Here is a 21,881-nt window from a genome sequence, read left to right on the forward strand (position 1 = left end):
AAACTTCTGTCTGATCCTCTTGGGTGATCTGAGCTTGTTTCACCTAAATGTGTGGTTTTTGGAAATACATTAACCAAGGAAAATCAGGAGCAGGAATGCTGGTGGATTCCCCGCTTACTAAGGTAGGGGGGGCATTAAGGCCAGTCACAGGCTCTTGCTGACAGACAACTTGAAACTAGATATCGAGTAATGCTGTGAATGTTCAGTGCTGCATGCCTCAGCTCACTGAGTATTCGCGAGCACTGGAGTTAAAATTGGAGAACAGTTGTGGTTGCAGTTTTTTCTTTTGCATTTTGATTTAATGCTTCTTCAAAATTTATAGGACCCTCATGGAGAGCTGGAAAACAAGAATGTCCTCATTATCCGTCACTCAGCAGAGTTCACAGCTACCAAGTTTGGCTTAGAAGTGAAGAAGGTGAAAGACATTCTAAGTACATGTAGAAAAAGGCTGTATGAGATCCGGAAACAGAGGCCACCTCCCCATTTGGACAGCAAGATGTTAGCATCATGGAACGGTGAGTGAGGGTGCTCCTACATGGCCTAATACTAGGTTTAACCTAAAAGTTAATAGCTTGTTATTATCATGTTTGCAAGTGAATGAACTATGAGAGTTTAAGCTTCATTTATTTAATTGGATTGTATAGATGTGTTCACTCCTTTTGTACTGATCCAAAAGTGGAAAAGAAATCTTGCACCGTGTCTAGCATCTTTCATGACCCTAGGAGGTCCCATGAGGCTTTTTAGGCAATGCCAATTAAAATGCGACAGAAAGAATGAGGGAGTTTATAGTGTAGTGAGCTGTTATGTAAGCTTTAAACATAGCTACGCTACAGATCTTTATTGCTCGGGACAACTCTGTGACTTGTCTGGGTTCCAAATTACAATGGTACTGTGATGTTTACTGCCAAAACAACTAAAGTATGTTGACAGTTTTAGGTTAGCATAGCCTTCAGATATAAGATTTTCTTAAACAGGAGCTTGGATTGTAATGTCTGTCTTTTCTTTTCAGCTCCTAGTTGTTAAGTTGCTCACAGAGTAATTAAAACTGTAGAGAGGAGATAAAGCATTTGGCTCGAAAATGTCATTATGCAATTACGACCGAATGGATTGAAATAATTATCTTTTGTTCAGTTTTCTTAGAGAAGAATTTGGCAATCGATGATGAGCATTGTGTTATCTATTTTTAATGTAACTGGTAGAACATGTAGCATATACAGTATTGTGTATGTGTTAGCCTGGCTTTGTTTGGCAGCACACTCACCTGAGTTGGACAGTTGTGAATTTGAGTGTCATGACAGCACCTAATGTGGGCTAACACTTGAGCCCAATACTGCGTGATGGAAAGAGGCATCATTTTCAGTTTAGATGTAGACATTTCAGGAATCAAGTTTTCACAAAGGATAGTAGAAATGTGGAATGCTCTTTCCTAGGAAATTGTAGATGCTGGTTTTCATTTGGAGCTTTTGAGACTGAGATGGATAAAGTTTTTACTTAGTGATGATGCTAATGGTACAGAAGTGAAGAGGAGTAAGTGAGATTGACATACAGCAATGTTTGATTTAATAGCAGAACAGATTTCTGGGCTGAACAGCCTATACTTGGAAGGGTTCAGAAAAGATTTACAACAATTTTGCTGGGGTTGGACTACAGGAAGAGGCTGAATAAGCTAAGGCTATTTTACCTGGAGCGTTGGAGGCTGAAGGGTAGTCTTTATAGAGTTTTATAAAATCATGCAAGGTATGGATAAGGTGAATTGCCAAAATCGTTTTCCCAGGGTAAAGAGAGTCCAAAACTAGAGGGCATAGGTTTAAGGTGAGAGGGGAAGGATATAAAAGGGCCTGTCGGGCAACTTTTTCACACAGAGAATGGTGCATGCATGGAATGAGCTGCCTGAGGAAATAGTGAAGGCAGGTACAATTACAACAGTTAAGTGGCATCTGGATGGATTCATGAATAGGAAGGGTTTAGAGGGATATGGGCCAAATGCTTGCAAATGGGACTAGATTAATTTTGGATATCTGGTTGGCATGGACAAATTGGATGGAAGGGTCTGTTTCTCCGCTGTGACTCTCAATGATGTGAATTTGATGAAATGTGAAACAGAGGGCCAGCAACCACCCCACAGCATTGCTGGTGTCTGAAGACAGGATAAGTCTCTCTTCCCTAAAATACATATGTGAACAAATCCTTTTTTGAGAGAGGCAATCTGCTATCTCATAGTCACCTAACATTTTATTTTAGATTCCTTTTGTTAACAACTTAGGTTTTCTAGCCCCTGAGGCGGGATTTAAATTTGTTTCTGGATTATTAATCGAGATCTTGCAACTGCATTTCAAAAGGACTTTAGGAGATTTCAGAGAAGGCAAACACAAAGAGATGACTTAGTGTAGTTATGTTTAAAACAAAATGAGGCTGATTATTATTGGCAAATCTTTCTCTGTTAGAAAACTGTACAAGAGTTAATTATTCCGATTCTTATACTTGTAATCCGATAATGAGATTTTTCAGCCAAACATCTTATCTCTCTTCTTCAGTTTTAATTACTCTTTGAGAAACTTAATAGTGAGGGGCACAAGATAAAAAAGAATGAAGAGTTGTCTGAGATGCTGGGGAATCATTCCTTCCTCATCTGACAGTCCATTTTCCCTTTGGAAACAAATTTAAATTAACTGCTCATTCAGCTCATGGGAGTTTAAGGAGCATTGCTGTGATTTTTGCCTACATACAAGCAGTCATTTGCTTACCTTCTGATGAAACATTTTACAACAATGGCAATTTTTGTTTGAATAGCATCTCGAACATGTTGTAATGCCCTAAGTGAGGTGAAGTGTTGGAAGACTGGAGGTTCGCTAACTTGGTGCCATTATTTAAGAAAGGTGATAAGAAAAAAACAGGGAAAAAAATAGTCAGCATGCATGGGAAATGGTGTCTCACTAACTTGATTGAATTTTTTGAATAAGTGATGAAGGCAGAGTGATGGACATTGTTTGTGTGAACTTCAGTGAGATGTTTGATGAGGTTCCACATGGTAGACTGGTTAGCAAGGTTAGATCACATGGAATACTGGGAGAACCAGCCATTTGGATACAAAATTGGTTTGAAGTGTGACTAGATTAGATTAGATTAGATTATTTACAGTGTGAAAACAGGCCCTTAGAGCCAACAAGTCCACACCGACCTTCCGAAGAGTACCCCACCCAGACCCATCCCCCCTGACTAATGCACCTAACACTATGGGCAATTTAGCCTATACTGTGGGAGGAAACCGGAGCACCCGGAGGAAGCCCACGCAGACACTGGGAGAATGTGCAAACTCCACACAGACAGTCACCCGAGTGGGAATTGAACCTGGGTCCCTGGCACTGTGAGGCAGCAGTGCTAACCACTGAGCCACCGTGCCGCCCTGAGGGTTGCTTTTTGGACTGAAGGTCTGTGACCAGCAGTGTGACGCAAGGATTGGTGCTGGTCCACTGATTTTTGACCTTTTATATAAACGATTTGGATATGGGTATAGGTGGTATGATTAGTAAGTTTGCAGATGACACCAAAATTGGAGGTGTAGTGGACAGCGAAGAAAGTTAGCTCAGAGTACAATGGAACTTTGACCAGATGGGCACATGGGCTGAGGAGTGCAGATGGGGTTTAATTGAGATAAATGTGAGTTGCTGCATTTTGATAAGGCAAATCAGGGCAGGACTTATACACTTAATGGTAAGATCCTGAGGAGTGTTGCAAAACAAAGAGACCTTGGAGTACACGTTCATAACTTCTGAAATGCGGAGTCACTGGTGGACAGGGGAGTGAGAAAGTCGTTTGGTATGCTTGCCTTTATTGGTCATTGCGTAAAGTACAGGAGTTGGAAAGATATGTTGTGACTGTGTATGACATTGGCTAGGCCACTTTTGGAATATTGTGTGCAATTCTGATCTCCCTCCTATCGAAGGATGTTATGAAACTTGAAGGGGTTCAGAAAAGATTTACAAGGATGTTGCCAGGTTGGAGGTTTTGAGCTACAGGGATAGGCTAATTAGGCTGGGGCTGTTTTCCCTGGAGCTTTGGAAACTGAAGGGAGATCTCATAGAGGTTTACAAAATCATAAGGTGCATGGATAAAGTGAATAGCCAAAGTCTTTTCCCCAGGGTAGAGGAGTTCAAAGCTTTTGGAGCTCCAAAAGCCAGTGGTTCCAAATAAACCTGTTGGACTATAACCTGGTGTTGTGATTTTTAACTTTGTTCACCCCAGTCCAATACTGGCTCCTCCAGGTAATATACAGCGTCATAGAGATGTACAGCATGGAAACAGACCCTTCGGTCCAACTCGTCCATGCCGACCAGATATTCTAACTTAATCTAGTCCCATTTGCCAGCATTTAGCCCCTATCCCTCTAAACCCTTCCTATTCATATACTCATCCAGATGCCTTTTAAATGCTGTAATTGTACCAGCTTCCACCACTTCCTCTGGCAGCTTATTTCATACATGCAGTACCTTCAGTGTGAAAATGTTGCCCAATAGGTGCCTTTTATATCTTTCCCCTCTCACCCTAAACCTATGCCCTCTAGTTCTGGATTCTTCTCCCCCCCCCCCCCCCCCGCCCAGGGAAAAGACCTTGTCTGTTTATCCTATCCATGCCCCTCATGATTTTATAAATCTCTGTAAGCTGTAACCCTCAGCCTCCGACACTCCAGGCAAAACAGCCCCAGTTTATTCAGCCTCTCCCTGTACCTCAAATTTTACAACCCTTGCAATAGCCTTCTAAATCATTTCTGAACCCTTTCAAGTTTCACAACATCCTTCTGATGGGAAGGAGACCAGAATTGCACACAATATTCCAAACGTGACCTAACCAGTTTGGGGTGGCATGGTGGCTCAGTGGTTAGCACTGCTGCCTCACAACGCCAGGGACTCTGGTTCGATTCCCGCCTCAGGCGACTGTGTGGAGTTTGCACATCCTCCTTGTGGCTGCGTGAGTTTCCTCTGGGTGCTCCAGTTTCCTCCCACAATTTAAAGATGTGAAGGTCAGGTGAATTGGCCATGCTAAATTGCCCATAGTGTTAGGGTCAAGGTCAAGGGTAAATACAGGGTTGGGGAATGGGTCTGAGTGGGTTACTTTTCGGAGGGTCACTGTGAACTTGCTGGGCCGAAGGACCTGTTTCCATACTGTAGGGAATTTAATCAATGTGCTGTACAGCGGCAATATGGCCTCCCAACTCCGATACACAATGCTCTGACCAATAAAGGAAAGCATACTAATGCTGCCTTCACTATCCAAACTGTTTGTGACTACACTTTCAAGGAGCTGTGAATCTGCAATTCAAGGTCTCTTTGTTCAGCAGCACTCCCCAGGACTTTACCAAAGATGTGCAGGTCAGGTGAATTGGCCATGCTAAATTGCCCTTAGTGTTAGATGAATTAGTCAGAGGGAAATGGATCTGGGTGGGTTACTCTTCGGAGGATTGGTGTGGACTGGTTGGGCCGACGGGCCTTTCCACACTGTAGGGAATCTAATCTAAATCTAATTAAGTGTATAAGTCCTGCTTTGATTTGCTTTTCCAAAATGCAGAATCTCGCATTTATCTAAATTAAACTCCATCTGTCACTCCTCAGTCTATTGGCCCATCTGATCAAGATCCCGTTGTACTCTGAGCTAACCTTCTTTGCTGTCCACTACATCTTCAATTTTGGTGTCATCTGCAAACTTACTAACTGTACCTCTTATGTTTGCATCCAAATCATTTATGTAAATGACTAAAAGCAGTGGACTCAGCACTGATCCCTGTGGCACTCCACTGGTCACAGGTCTCCAGTCTGAAAAACAACCCTCCATTGCCACCCTCTGTCTTCTACCTTTGAGCCAGTTCCCTATCCAAATGGCTAGTTCTCCCTGTATTCCATGAGATCTAATCTTGCTAACCACTTTCCCATTAGGAACCTTGTCGAATGCCTTACTGATGTCCATATAGATCACATCTACCGCTCTGTCCTCATCAATCCCCTTTGTTACTTCATCAAAAAACCCAATCAAGTTTGTGAGAAATGATTTCCCACGCACAAAACCATGCTGACTATCCCTAATCGGTCCTTCCCTTTACAAATACATCTAAATCCTGTCCTTCAGGATTCCCTTCAACAACTTGCCCACCACCAGTGTCAGGTTCACTGGTCTATGGTTCCCTGGCTTTTCCTTGCCACCTTTCTTAAATATTGGCACCGTGTTAGCCAACCTCTAGTCTTCCTGCACTTCACCTGTGACTATCGATGATACAAATATCTCAGCAAGGGGCCCAGGAATCACTTCTCTAGCTTCCCACAGAGTTCTAGGTTACACCTGATTAGGTCCTGAGGATTTATCCACTTTTATGCTTTTCAAGACATATGCTTTTTCAAGCACCATCACCTCTGTAATATGGATAATTTTCAAGATGTCACCATCTATTTTCCTACATTCTATATCTTCCATGTCCACAGAAGTGCTCCCCCACTGACACCTGAGTCATCTGCCCTGCCTTATGTCCCAAGAGTAGGTCAAGTTTTGCACCTTCTCTAGTAAGTTCATCCACATACTGAATCAGAAAATGTTGTTGTACATACTTAACAAATTCCTCTCCATTTAACCCTTAACACTATTGGCCCAATCTATGTTTGGAAAGTTAAAATCCCCAACGTAACCACCATATTATTCTTATAGATAACTGAAATCACCTTACAAATTTGTTTCTCAATTTCCCTCTGACTATTAGGGGGTCGATAATTCAATCCTAATAAGGTGATCATCTCTTTCTGATTTCTCAGTTCCACCCAAATAACATCCCTGGATGTACTCCCAGGAATATCCTCCCTTCGCAGGAGGCTCCTAAGCACTGATGATGTCGCCTAGCCAGGTGACGAAACGTTTGCAACAAAAACTTCCAGCTCGGCGAACATATCCTCCCCAGTAATGCTATCCCTTATGAAAAACACCACACCCCTCCTCTCTTGCCTCCCTTTCTGTCCTTCCTGTAGCATTTGCATCCTTGAACCTTAAGCTACAGTCCTGTCCATCCCTGAGCCATGTTTCTGTAATTGCTATGATATCCCAGTCCCATGTTCCTAACCATGCCCTGAGTTCATCTGCCTTCCCTGTTAGGCCTCTTGCACTGAAGTAAATGCAGTTTAAGTTATCAGTTCTACCTTGTTCTCTGCAATGTTCCTGCTAGCCCTGTCTGTTTGACTTGCTCCTTTTCCCAACTGTACCACTCTCAAATTGATCTCTTTCCTCACTATTTCCCTGGGTCCCATCCCCACCTACTAGTTCATATCCTCCCAAACAGCTCTAGCAAATTTCCCTGCCAGTATATTAGTTCCATTTCAATTTAGGGCAATCCGTCCTTTTTGTACAGGTCACCTCTATCCCAGAAGAGATGCTAATAATCCAAAAATGTGAACCCTCCTCCTCTGCACCAGCTCTTCAGCCACATATTTATCTGCTCTATTCTCCTATTCCTATCCACACTAGCTCGTAGCACCGGGAATAATCCAGATATTACTACTCTCGAGGATCCCCTTTTTAAATTCCTGCCTAACTTTCCATATTCTCCCTTCAGAATTTCATCCTTTTCCCTTCCTATGTCGTTAGGTCCAATCTGTGCACTGACCTCCTGCTGGTCCCTCTCCCTCTTGAGAACATTCTGCACCCTCTCTGAGAGATGCTTGATCATGGCACTAGGGAGGCAATACCCTATACTGATTTTCACTGCTGGCCACAGAAACGTCTATCTGTGCCTCTGACTAGAGAGTCCCCTATCACAGTCGATTGCTTGGAACCCGATGTACCCCTCAGTACATTGGAGCCAGTCTTGATACCAGAAACGTGGCCGTTCATGCTACATTCACCTGAGAGTCCATCGTATTTGAAATGGTGATAACCAGAGAAGACTCCTCTACTACCTACCTACCCCTCTTATTTTTCCTGGAGTTAACCCATCTACCTGACTGTATCTGCCGCTTTTCTCCCTTCCTATAACTACCTTCCGTCATACCTCCTAGCTCTTGTAAATTCCTTATTGCCTCTAACTGCTGCTCCAAATGATCCATGCAATATATTAGGATTCATAACCAAAAACACTTCTGGCAGACATAATCATCAATGACATGGAAATTCTCCCTAAACTCCCATATTCGACAGGAAGAGCACATCACTCTATTAAAAGTCATCTCTGTTCCTTCACAATCTATAGATCCAGAAAATAGCACCGACATTTTATTGTAAAAAAAACTGTGCTCCAGGCTAACTTGGTACTTTATATTTTTAAAATTTAATCAACAGACAGATCTCAATAAAATGTATAATCAAGAAATAACTCACTCTACTCACTACTGTAGACTTAGAGCAAGGTTACACATTAAAAAAATAAGGATTTATCTGTTCCTCTGCTCAGAGCTCGCCCACACCAGTTCCTCCAGGTTCAGCAGTGAATTTTGCTGTTTGCTCGTTTTTCCTAGACGCACTCTGATGTCCAGTGATACATGAACTCAAACAGCAAAAGCAGTAACTGTGCAGATTCACTACTGTGTCAGTTAGCAGTGTAGGTCTCTTTTTCTCTTGCTCCCTTCTGACCATGTGATTGCTGCCTTTTCCCTGTCTTCCTCCTTGTAAAAATGGTGTTGTTTTGATCTTAGTTCCCCAAGTTCCAAAACAATGCAACAGCATATAAAACAGTAATTGCTGCTTCTGGAATTCGAGGAAATCACCTCCAACACCTAAAATACCTCAGAAAAAGGAGCAGCTCTTACAGCCACAATTTTTTCCAGTCCTCCATCTATGAAAGACAGACCAATACATATCCATTTTACATGTTTTTGAGGAAGGAATAACTTGCATTCATATTGTGTCCTTCTTTCCAGGGCACTTGATAGTCAATAAGTTTCTTCTTCTGCAATCAGCAAGTCCACAAACAAAAATGAGATCAATGACCATGTGAATTATTTTTGGAGATATTGATTGAGAACAAGTTTGGCCAGGACACCTGGGAGCTAGATAGATCCGCTTAGATTCATGCTTTTATTTCCTGTTTGGAAGGTCAATAACCAGATTTAAAACAAACACAAGACAGCATCTCTGACAATGAAGCACTCCCTATATGTCCACCTGAACTAATGTATTCACATATCTGGTATTAGGTTGGATCCCACATACACTCACCACTGAGCCATGAGTATCATCAACTGAGCTGTGTCGCTCACAATTTAAGCAGTAGACTTGGTTTTGACTTTTACCTCTGAAGGCCTGAATTCCAGGCAGCCCAGACCCCAGAGAGTTGCTAGCGACATGGATCCAAAATGAGTCTAGTAATTCTCACTTAAGCTACTTGTGGGCATCTTCCCACAATATCAAACTGATGTAAAGTTAAGAATGTGTATTTTATTCTTCAACAGAATGTGAACACCACTGGAAAGGACAACACTTGTTGTCCATCTTCGTTCCCTTGTTCTGAGTGGCTTGCTCAGCAATTTCAGAGGCCAGTTATAAGCCAACCACATTGCTGTCTGAACAGCAGATTTTTTTCTATAAAAGGCAAGAGTTACAGGAGTTGGATTTTTACAGCAATTAATAATTTTGCCACCATTACTGAAGAAGCGTTACATTTGAAATGTTGACATCTCCCCCACACGATGCTGCTTGGCTTGCTGTGTTCTTCCAGCCTCCTGCTTGGATTCCAGTGTCTGCGGTTTTTTTGTCTCTAACCATTATTGATACTGGCTTTAGGTTTTCAATTTTGTTAATTAAATTTAAATTCCACCAGGTGCCGAGGTGGAATTTAAACCCGTGTTCCCAAAGTATTCAGCTGGCCCTCTGGATTGTTTGTTCAGTGACACTACCATTGTGCCCTATAATGAGATCAGTGAGAAAGTGGCTGATGTAGTAAATGTTTAAAAATTGTGAAACCAAAGCCTGTATTGAACTGTGTAGAGCTTTGAGGGAGTATCGTTCTATAACATATCAAAGATATGCTACGCCTGTCCTGGGATTCCTTAAAAAAAATGAATATGTATATTTTACTTTATACCCAATCTCTGCTTTCACTGATCTTGGAGTGTTTAGTAGAGATGTTAGACCAGAGAATTGTTCAATGTTGAGCAGAGCTATTTAAGAGGAGACTTAATAGATGTTCTACGTTATAAGCAGTTCTATCAGAGTAAATGGGAAAAAAAACTGACAGGAAGGTTGATAACAAGAGGACACAGATTTAAAACAAATTCAGAAAATGCTGAAGAAACCCAGCAGATTGAGCAGCATCTGTGCAGAGAAAAGCAGAGTTAATGTTTTGAGTCTGGTATGATGTCCTTCAGAACTGAAAAGTGTTTGAAAATGGTGATTTTTATACTTCTGACAGAAGGGACGTGTTTAACGAGCAGTATGGAGGTCCAATGCAAAAACTGAAATGGTTGCTAATTGTGTGAAAGAGAAATAGCGAAGTAAAATGGATGTAAAATAAAGTGTGAAAGGGAGAGAATGGGAGCAAAATAACAAGGCGCAAATGAGACACAACCATGGTTCAGAGAGGGGACAGAATGTGAGAAAAATGAAAGGCAAATATCATGTGGTCAGACTCCAAAGTTGTGCAATTCAGTATTGAGTCCTAGAGGCTATAAAGAGTCTAAACTGAAAATGTGGTGTTGTTTCTCAAGCTTGCATTGTGCTTTGTTGGAACATTGCAGTAGGCCCAGGTCAGAAATGTTACCATTGGTTTATTGAAATGGCAAGCAACTTGAGAACAGACAGAATGGAGATGTTCTGCGAAGCACCCAGGCAGCCTTTGGTCTTGCCATTGTAAAAGAAATGTAAAGCTGTGAATGTTATAGACTGGGTCGAAAGAAATATAACTAAAATGTTGTTTCACGTGGAAGATGCATTTGGGGCCTTGGACAGGAAAGAGGCGAATGGGAATCACCATCTGCGATTGCATGGGAACGTGCCGTGGGAGTGAGAAAGTGTTTGGAGTGCTAGAGGAATGGACCAGGGTACAACGGAGGGAGTGGTCCCTGCAGAATGCTGATAGTGGAGGGGAGACAAGGTGTGTTTGGTGGCAGCATCCTGCTGGAAGTGGCAGAGGATGATTCTTTGAGTACGGAGACTAGTGAATGGCAAGTGTGGACAAGGGAATCCCTATTGTTAGTCTGGGAAAGTGGGGAGGAGTGAGCGCAGAAATGTGGGAGGTGGGCCGGACACCACTGAGGGCCCTGTCAACCACAGTTATGGGGAAATCTCAGTTGATGAGAAAGGAAGTATATGGCCAAAGAACTGTAGGAGATCTGAGTGGGGGAAAAAAAGCCAAGTGAGTTGTTGTAATCTGGCATGTGCTAGCTAAATGTTTGGAGGGCAGATTCAGCAGTCGCTTTCAAAAAAGAAATTCATGAAATATTGAAAGGGAATAAATTTACAGGTTTGTGGACAAAGAGTAGGGAATTAGGACTAATTAGTTTGAAAACATTTAACTTAATGTTAACATCCATCACATAGGGAACATAAAAGTGTAACTTGAAAATTGTGAAATTTTCTGACCTGCATTAGATACTCAGTGTTCAAAGTCTTGCCAATAAAGAAAATTAATGATACTTCAGCTGTAGGATATTCAAATGCCGTGTTGCTTTGTAAGTTACCTGACAGCCATTTCAGTGACTGAAAGTGTTATTCCGTTGCCAAAGGCTTGCATACGAATGTATGATGTATTTGCACAGGAGGGAAGATCCTAGCTCATTACCATGGGCGGCACGGTGGCACAGTGGTTAGCACTGCTGCCTCACAGCGCCAGAGACCCGGGTTCAATTCCCGCTTCAGGCAACTGACTGTGTGGAGTTTGCACGTTCTCCCCGTGTCTGCGTGGGTTTTCTCCGGGTGCTCCGGTTTCCTCCCACAGTCCAAAGATGTGCAGGTCAGGTGAATTGGCCATGCTAAATTGCCCGTAGTGTTTGGTAAGGGGTATGGGCGCTTCGGCAGGGCGGTGTGGACTTGTTGGGCCGAAGGGCCTGTTTCCACACTGTAAGTAATCTAATCTAATCTAATCTAATCTAAATGTTTAATTTCTTATCAAAAGGTTCATACAATGTATTAATTCCAACTTAGTGCCAGCACTCTTGCCTTTAAGCTAGAAGGTCATGAGATGAGGGCCCACTCCAGGGACATGAGGGCACAGTCAAGGTTGACAACTGAGTGCAAGGGTGTGGAAATATCAAATGCAAGGGATTGCATCGTATTTTTCCCAAGGGCTGCAAGGAAGTTTTTCCTGGCCAAGCTTTATCTCACAACTAACCTCACTAAAACATTATTTTGGTCATTATCACATTGCTGTTTGTGAGAGTTTGCTATGTACAAGTTGGCTGTTGCATTTCCAAAGTACACAATGGTGTACGTTAAAAGTATCTCATTGTTGTGAAGCATTTTGAGGACAGAAATGGCGCTTATATGAATGCACATCTTTGTTTCAGTAGTTTTTGTTCAACGAGTGATGATTAACTTATGAATGGGGCTCAAGTTCTCTTAATTACGAATCCAGATCTTTGGGTTACTGGTCTAGTAACGTAACAATTAAATCAACACTTGGAACTGCCACATTCAGAAATGTGGAAACTGTTTTGTACATACAAAGAGTTAAATGATCAAAGAATCTGTTCTTGGTGGTGTTGGATGAGTGAAAAGTCTTGGCAAGAGTACCAGAAGAATTTGCTGCTATTCCTTGATTGTTGTTACGGGACTTGTTAAATGTCTCTAAACTCTTAGTGTCTGACTTCACTAGCGTCCAGCACATAGCTCATGCAGACATTTCATCTGGAAAAAAATGCCAGATGAACTGATATGCTGTAATGGGGCATATGGCTTCATAATCTCAGAGGCAATTAGTTAAATACTTTTTCATGAAAAATGTGAAAGGTTTTGAAAAAAAGCAGAGTGTGATGGAATTTATGTGGATAGTTTGATAGCTGACCTTCTGTTGACATTCATATCTTCTGGATCCTACACTGCAGTTTTCTGCAAAGATTTTAATTTTATATAAACCTGCAGATGGCAGCAAAGCCTGTGGCAAAAAGCAATAAGCACCTGTAGTTCATTTATAATAAAACACTGATCAGGCAAGAAATAAGCAACTTTTTATTGAGTCACAAGAGATTGGAACAATTAGCTATTTGCAAGTTGTTCTAGATGAGATAGAATCATTTAGAGTCCTAGAGTTGTACAGTATGGAAACAGCCTCTTCGGTCTAACTTGTCCCTGCTGACCAGATATCCCAAGTTAGTCCAATTTGTCAGCATTTGGCCCATATTCCTCTCAACTCTTCCCATTCATGTACTCATCATTTCTAAATCTAAGAAGACCAGATTAGAATTTATACTCATTTTAAAAAGTCATAACACATTAGGCTTGGATCAGTTAATGTTTAAAAACAAGGCATCAGGGTTTAAATGATAATTTAAAAAATCATTGCACCTTGCACCAGATTAATTTTATAAATTCATTACAGATCAGTCAAGAATTAGTAACCATTTTATAAATCATATGAGATCGGGAAGAGAGCCACTAATATTTTCAGGAATTAAGACAATATTGTCTGAAGTAACAGTGAGGGAGCTAGGGCTTTTCTCATTGGAGCGAAGAAGGATGAGAGATGTACAAGATGATGAGAGGCATGGATAGAGTGGATAGCCAGAGACTTTTTCCTACGGCAGAAATGGCTATCACGAGGGTGCATAATTTTAAGGTGACTGGAGGAAGGATTAAGGGAGATGTCAGGTGTAGGTTCTTTACACAGAGAGTGGTGGAATGCACTGCCAGCAATGGTAGTAGAGACATATGTAAGGGACATTTAAGCAACTTTTGGATAAGCACATGGATGATGGTACAATGTAGGATATGTACGTTAACCTGATCTTCGAGTAGAATAAAAGGTTGGCACAACATAGAGGGCAGAACGGCCTGTACTATGTCCTATTGCAACAGTTTCATTACATGATTAATTCTAACAAAATGCTTCTCCTGATTTTCTTTCATGTGCTGGAGATGTGTCACAGGACTGGATGATTGATCCCACACTATAAAGAGGAATGCCATGTGATGTATTACAGTTCATCAGTCCCAATAAATGTAGTCTTTCCACTACAGATGTTTAGCAGGCTTTTTTCATCCTCGTATCCTCCCCAGACATCTATCTCTATGTAGATCATACTTTGCATGGTTAACATGGCATCACTCTTAAGTTTGCCTTTCTAGTGTTTGAGCCTGTGTCACCTCTTGTGATAATGATATTCTGTTTTATGCTTGTTCTGATGTGTTTGCAGTAATGTCAAGTCATAGAGTTAGACAGCATTGAAACAGACCCTTCAGCCCAACTCGTCAATGATGACCAGATTTCCTAAACTGAATTGGTCCTCTATCCCTCTAAACCTTTCCTGTTCCTGTACCTGTCCAAATGTCTTAAATGTTGTAATTGTACCAGCCTCCACCGCTTCCTCTGGCAGCTTGTTTCAAGCACGCACCATCCTCTGTGTGAAAAAGTTGCCCCTTAGGTTCTTTTTAAATCTTCCCCTCTCACCTTAAACCTATGCCCTCTAGTTTTGCACTCCCTACCCTGGGGAAAAGACCTGGGCTATTTATAAACCTCTATATCGCTCAGCCTCCTATGTTCCACGGGGAAAAATGTCCCAATCTATCCATTCTCCCCCCCCTATAAATCAAGCCATCTAGTCTCAATAACATCCTTGTAAATATTTTTTGCACCTGTTCCAGCAAAGAATAAAGAAAGGTGTCAGCTCCGAGCCAGTAGGTAGAACACTCACCTTTGAGTTTGAAGATTGTGGGTTTAAGTGCCACTCCATTCTTTTCATTGAGCACAAAATCTATCCAGTGTAGTACTGAAGGAGTGCTGCACCATCAGAGGTTAGTGTGGTCTGTTGGATAAAAGATAAATCAATGCCTTGTTAGCCTTCCAATTTGGATGTGAAAGATTCCATAGCACTATTTTGAAGAGCAACTAGAAGTTGTCAACAGTGTGCCGAACCAATATCAGTAAAACAGATCCAAGTCATTTTCATATTGTTCTTCGTGGGAACTTGTGTAGGTCCTTGTGTGCAAATTAGTTGCTGTGTTTCCCTATATTAAAACTTCAAAAAGAACTTCATAGGATGTTGGTGCTTTGGAATGTTGTAAAAGGTGCGGAATAAATGCAAGTTCTTCCTTTCAGTGACTTGGTAAGTCTGTAGCTACTCGGGTCAAATATTGCCAAGAAACCTCCCATGACCACAAAAGGGAAGAGTGGATATATGTGTTGTAAGCTGACCTAATATGTACATGGCTATGAAATGTTGCCCCTGATACTACTTTTAGTTGAACTTCAAACAGTTACCCTTTATGGTACAAATCAAACCTCCCTCATCCAGTGTCAAACTTCCTCACTTTGGTAGTTTTTGAGTCAGGAGGTGGTGATTTCAAATCTTTAGATTAGATTAGATTACTTACAGTGTGGAAACATGCCCTTCGGCCCAACAAGTCCACACCGACCAGCCGAAGCGTCACCCACCCATACCCCTACATTTACCCCTTACCTAACACTACGGGCAATTTAGCGTGGCCAATTCACCTGACCTGCACATCTTTGGATTGTGGGAGGAAACCAGAGCACCCGGAGGAAACCCACGCAGACACCGGGAGAACGTGCAAACTCCACACAGACAGTCGCCTGAGGCGGGAATTGAACCTGGGTCTCTGGCGCAGTGCTAACCACTGTGCCACCGTGCTGCCCATAAACTTTGTGCTCGGGTCTTTGTTGACAAACTACAACAGCAAAGTTGAAGAGGCATTTAGACAGATGCATGAAGCATGCAGAGAATAATGGACCATGTGCAGGCAAATGGAATTAGTTAAGAATAGAATTATGTTTGACACAGACAAGATTGGCTGAAGGGCCTGTTCCCGTGCTGTGCTGTTCTGTGTTCTATTGAGAAGGGGCTGCACTGTCAGAGATGGTGCCTTTCAGTGGGATATTTAACTCCACCTTCCCTTACAAATAGATATGAAAGATTCCATGATCCAGGGAAACCTGTCTGGTGTCCGAGCTAATATATCTCCCTCACCAACATCACTAAAAAAATATTATCTGGTCTCTATCAGATCTTGCTATGTCCAAATTGGTTGCCACATTTGCTACACAACAGCAGTGGCTGCTTTGTTGGTTGAGAAGTGTTTTGGGGTATCCTGGCCTTCATTGCTGAATTAGGCATGGCGTGAATCATTCTATTTAGAGCATACCTTTGAAAATCTAATTGCGATACTCTTCTTGCTGTTGGCAGTTAAGATTTGCCTGATTCTAATTTCAAGCTGTCCTCTGCTTAATATTAGTAAAGCTTGCAGCCCTCATTAATGTTTGACTTGCAGTTGCTGTTTGACTTCTTGCATCAGATTGCTGCTGGGGCCTATTAATATTTTGGAAATAATTAGCAAAGGGACTTTGAGATTCATGTTCTAGGCGCCCAAGGGGTGAAGGGTTACATGCTTAATAACATCACAAGTTGAATTTTATTCTCTTCCTCAATGTCCTTGTTACTAATTATATTTCTACAACATGATTGAATGGTGCAAAATAATGTCTTTCTCTTTGTAAATCAGCAGTTTTTTAACTGCTCTCAACATTCTCTCAACACCTCCCAAGCCCCCTTCCCCCTCATCCCTCACATTGCTCCCTCAGTGCCATGCACCTTGGAAATGGAGAGATGATCAGCACTGAAGGGCATGTTAATACCACTGTGAGTAAATGGATTTCAAAGATGCCTAAACGTGCCTCTTGGAAAGATCCCAAAGGTTGTTCTTGCTCCCAGTTTCCTTTCTGCAGCCCCTAAACCTTCCAAGATCTCTGTTCTCAGCTCTTGCTATTTTAATTGCTCCAGCATTGGAAGCTATGTCTTCAGCTGCCTAAGCTCATTGTCTGGAATTACCTCCCTAACCTTTCCAGTCTTCTACACCTCTCTTCTTTTAAGACACTCCCTAAAACTTTCCTCCCCCTCCAAGTTTTTGTCTGTGTCACCTTTTATTTGTTCATGTTTTTGTGAAGTGCTTTGCGACAGATTAACTACGCTGTTGCCAATATATTGATGTAAGCAGCTATATAACTGCAAGTTGTTGTTGTACTAGGATTGCTGATTTGTTTGTGTTGCCTTTGGAATGACAGCAAGCTTCGTCTCATTATGAAAGAGATTCAGAGTTTAGCTTGCACAAGGAGACAACTTTAATTTGCAGATCTGCGATGAATACTATTGTTCGATGTTATTGACTTTAGAAAAAGCTATTGCTTTCACTGGTAACAAAGAACCTCACAGTGCTGTTTCAATGCACTGTCAAGCATCATGCTGCAAAAGCTTTCCATTCACCTTTATTTTCTCCTCATAGTTAGCGTTAAATAAACACCAGCTCAAGATAGTACAGGCTAGAGACAGAGTAATGCTTTTCCTATTCTTTTAAGAGGATTATGATTTTGCTTATAAGTCACTCCTAAACAAAGAGGCTGACTGCTTCAACTGTGAGGTTTTCAGAAATTTATCAAACCTACTTATTATTGAAAATAATTGCCAATTTTCACTTGGCAATACTTACACCTTAAACATTTTTAAATTAGGAAATTCAAAATATCTTAGAGTGCTGAAGTCAATATGTTTGACTGGTCAGCTCCTTGATGACAAAGTATGTATACTAACACCAATCTTTGCACCATGACTCTCATATCCCACAAATTACCAAATGCGTAGTTATCATTTCAACACTCATTTGATTGTGCTGCCATGGCAGCATGCACATCTGTTAAGTCTTAATTAGCAATCAGTGATCTAAAATGTAAACTCTGTTTTTCTCTACACAGATGCTGCATGTCCTGCTGAGTGTTGCCAGCATTTTGTGTTTTACCTTTTGCTCTCTTTATTTTGCTCCCTAACTCCATAACATATAACACCTGCCCCAATCATCTTTAGGCAAACCCTTTAGTTTTCAAATTTTAAGTCTGCTTTTCTGCCTTTACAGTGTCTATGTAATAGCTTTATCAATTAAAATTTCTTGACTGGAATTTATTTAAATTTTAATTTCTGTCTAACCTGACCATTGGTATTTTATATTGAACGCACATGTATCCAAAATAAAACAAGGCCTTTCTGTTGTTACACTTTTTTTTCGACCCACTTACTTAAAAGGGAGAATTAAATCTGGAAAAATCAATAGCAGTGTTCTACTAACAGATGTGTTAACTGTTGCCTTAAAATCTCAACAGAGAGCCTTCTTTCTTGTTTAAGTCTTCTGTTGCCATCTCCCTCAGCCTGTGTCCTTGTTCTCAAATATCTCCATTCTAATATTGATTATTTCTCATTCTCCAATCCTCTTTACTGTGCCACTTGTCATTTTCTCAGCTGCCATGCCCTCTGGTGCTTTCTTCTCACCTTTGTTCTTCTGAGATTCTTCCACTTCATCTCTGTGCCTAAATAATTTTCATCAGCTTTCCTCTTTCTAAATTCCACTGTCTCACCTTCCCCTGCTGCACAAATCCCTCAGAATTGCATCCTCTCTCTCCCTACTTTCAAATTGATCTGCTGTAATTCTTCTTCCATGTTTTTGGCTTCTAGTCCTTAAATTAGTCTGCCCAGTGTTCAGTATCCATAATACCCTGTCCGCATTCTAAGATGTTCTCAGCAATCCCATTGGACTAAAGGTTAGCCAAATGAGTGAGCATAGCTTAATTGACTAAAGTAATCCCAAGTGAAGGGCTCAATCTAAGAGAAGCAGTATACCACAGTTGTAAAAGGTAAGAGAGCAATTAAGATTCATTAATGAGAAATACTTGGATGGCGTCAAGGGTACCTCTTAAAATAATGTTGATTCCTTTTTTTGAGGCAGTTCCTGGGAGCAAGTGAATTTGAGAGAGAGAGATGAAATAATGATCTTGAATATCAATTATGATCATGGGGCAGAAACTGTTGACAAAGGTTTTGTTTGCTTTAATATTGCCAACTCTCTTCAAGCATATTCCCCTTGCCTTGAACTGTCTGAATGCTGCCAAGACACTGTGACACGTGGGCAGACACTAGGGGATTTGGCTTCCTGGTTTTGAGTAGTAATCTTGAATTGTTTGCAGGTTTCTTAAAGAAAGCTACAAGGAGTTGTCAATCTGGACAGCTGAAGCTCTGTTCAGAGAAAAAAAAAAGTGTTTGCAAAGACCAATTTTTGTGACTGTCATGTGTGTGTGTATGCACTCATTTGAGGTGTACTTGCCTTTTGTCTGTGGATTGGGATGAAGTCGTGTCAACCAAATTTCTGACTAATATCTTAACAGCTCTTTGTATTCTGCTTAGGGTTTATCTGCCAATCAGGTAGCAGTAACACAAAACAATCATGACAAACCAGTGAGAAAGAAATCCTAAACTGCTCCAATACAGTTACAACACTGGGATCTACCCAACAATGTGGAAAGTTGCCCAAGTATGTCCTGGACACAAAAAGCAGGACTAATCCAACCCGTCCAATTACTGCCTCACCAGTCTACACTTGATCATCAGTAAAATGATGGAAGGTGTCATCAACAGTGCTATGAAGCAGCATCTGCTCAGCAATAACCTGCTGTCTGATACCCAGTTTGAGTTGTGCCAGCGCCACTCAGCTCCTGACCTCATTACAGCCTTGGTTCAAACATGGACAAAAGGGCTGAATTCCAGAGATGAGGTGAGAGTGACGGCCCTTGGCTTCAAGGTCACATTTGACTGAGTGTGTCATCAAAGAGAGCGAACAAAGTTGGAATTAATGGGTATCAGGGGGAAAACTCTCTACTGGTTGGAGTCATACCTGGCACATAGGAAGTTATTGGAGATTAGTCATCACTGTTCCAGGGCATCTCTGCATGAGTTCCTTAGGGTAGTGTCCTCGGCCTAACCATCTTCAGTTATTTTGTCAATGACCTTCCCTCCATCATAAGGTGAGAAGTGGGGTTGTTTGCTGATGATTGTATAATGTTCAGCATCATTTGCGACGACTCAGACACTGAAGCAGTCAATGTTCAAATGCAAAAGATCTGGACAAAAGCGGACATGGGCTGAAAAGTGGCATGTAACATTTGTGCCCCACAAATGCCAAGCAATGCCCGTGTCCAACAAGAGACAATCTGAATCTCCCACTATCAACATTCTTGGGATTACCATTGACCAGAAACTGAAGTAGACTCACCTTATAAACACAGTGGCTACAAGAGCAAGTCAGAGGATAGGAATACTGTAATGAATAACTCACTTCTTGATTCCCGAAAGCCTGTCCACCATTTACAAGGCATATGTCAGGAATGTGAAGGATTATTCCTCACTTGCCAGGATGGGTGCAGCTCCAACAACTCTCAGGAAGTTTGACATCATCCAGGACAAAGCAGCCCGCTTGATTGACACTATCTCCTCGAGCATCCACTCCCTCTATCACTGAAGCTCAATAGCATCAGTGTGTACAATCTACAGAAATTCACAGATCACAATTCATAGACAATTACTTCCATCTTGAAGGAGAAGGGCAGCAGATATATGGGAACATCACCACTTGAAATTCTCCAAGCCACTCACTATCCTGACTTCAAAATATATCACTTTTCCTTCACTGTTGCTGAGTCAGAATCCTGGAATTCCCCCTCTCAGGGTATTGAGAGTTTACCTACAGTGTGTGGACTGCAGCGGTTCAAGAAATTGGTTTACCGCTACCTCGAGCAACGAGGGACAAGCAATAAATGCTAGCCCAGTCAATGATGCCAACATCTCTCAATTGAATAAAAAAAAACTTAAGACCTAATGCTGAGCACTCATGGCCAGCACATGGCCCAGGTGTTGTAGCTAAGATCCTCCTTTCACTGATTTGATTTTTTTTTACTTGTTAAAGATTTTATTCCATTCTCCAGCACACCTTGGTCTCTGAAGGTCATTAACAACAGCTGAGCTGTGCGATTTTGATTGGGTTTTATCTCTCCAGATCTAACCTTCAAATTAAACAATGTACAAAAAACATCAGTTTACCATTCAGTATTAGTGCTTTTCTTTCACAAGAAAAATTTATTTTCTATGGTGTTTTCTCCCTTTCCAGCCCTGGTGCTACTGACCTTCTACAGAGGCAGTGGACTGACACCTCAACTTTTGAGCTTCACATGTAAGCCTGTGCTGTTCCACTTCTGTTCCTGTCAGCCTAACTATTGTCACTTTCTCACAGTTGATGAGGGACAATACCAAAGAGCCCCACTCTTGGTGTCATTGTGTTAGTTGACTGTAGCAAGGGTCAATGCTGAGCCTTCTGTCAGTGATTTTAAATAGGCTCGGGTGGGCATATGAATTCTATCATGAGGACAGAGAAGGTGGCATCATTTAAGGTATGATTATTCTGGGTGACTTAGTTCCCTGACTTGGTTGCACACTCATCTCTAAGTCATAAGGTCATGAGATCAAGTGTCACTTAAGAATCTTGATCACAAAATCCAGACCGAATTTGCGGTATACTACTGAACTTCTTCTAGATAACGTGAAATGGAGCCCTCAGGTGTATCCTCTCAGGTGATCATTGAAGGTACTATTTCATTGTTTTGAAAAAGAACAAACAGTCTTCCTTGGTATGCTGGTCAATCTTTACACCTGGACCTACATGACTTAAAAAAACACACATTGAAATGTTTGAAGCAGCCATCAATGATACATGGGGCAGTTGAAAACATTTGGTCGTAGCTGCTTGGCTTTCCCCAGTTGGAAACAGCTGATATTGGTTACAGACCTGTCAGATGTTAAATGATTGGAAACAGCAGTAATTACCTTTTCCAATGTAAAAACAATGGTCACAAATGGTTTCTTGATTATCCCAGATAATAACAT

General features: G+C 41.5%; 1 protein-coding gene across 2 annotated transcripts in view; it reads left to right on the forward strand.

Annotated features, from left to right (window-relative positions):
* spata20 (spermatogenesis associated 20) overlaps positions 1-21,881 on the forward strand; it is a 431,519-nt gene that overhangs the window by 154,645 nt on the left and 254,993 nt on the right. For both annotated transcript variants that reach the window (XM_043714385.2, XM_043714386.2), the window contains exon 11: positions 323-515. In XM_043714385.2, coding sequence (XP_043570320.2) covers positions 323-515 — 193 coding nt within the window. The remainder of the gene's footprint in view (positions 1-322; positions 516-21,881) is intronic.

The sequence above is a fragment of the Chiloscyllium plagiosum genome, unplaced genomic scaffold (assembly GCF_037043375.1).
Source record: "Chiloscyllium plagiosum isolate Xiang-an unplaced genomic scaffold, Cpla_swu_hap1 HiC_scaffold_25, whole genome shotgun sequence".
Taxonomy (NCBI): Eukaryota; Metazoa; Chordata; class Chondrichthyes; order Orectolobiformes; family Hemiscylliidae; genus Chiloscyllium; species Chiloscyllium plagiosum.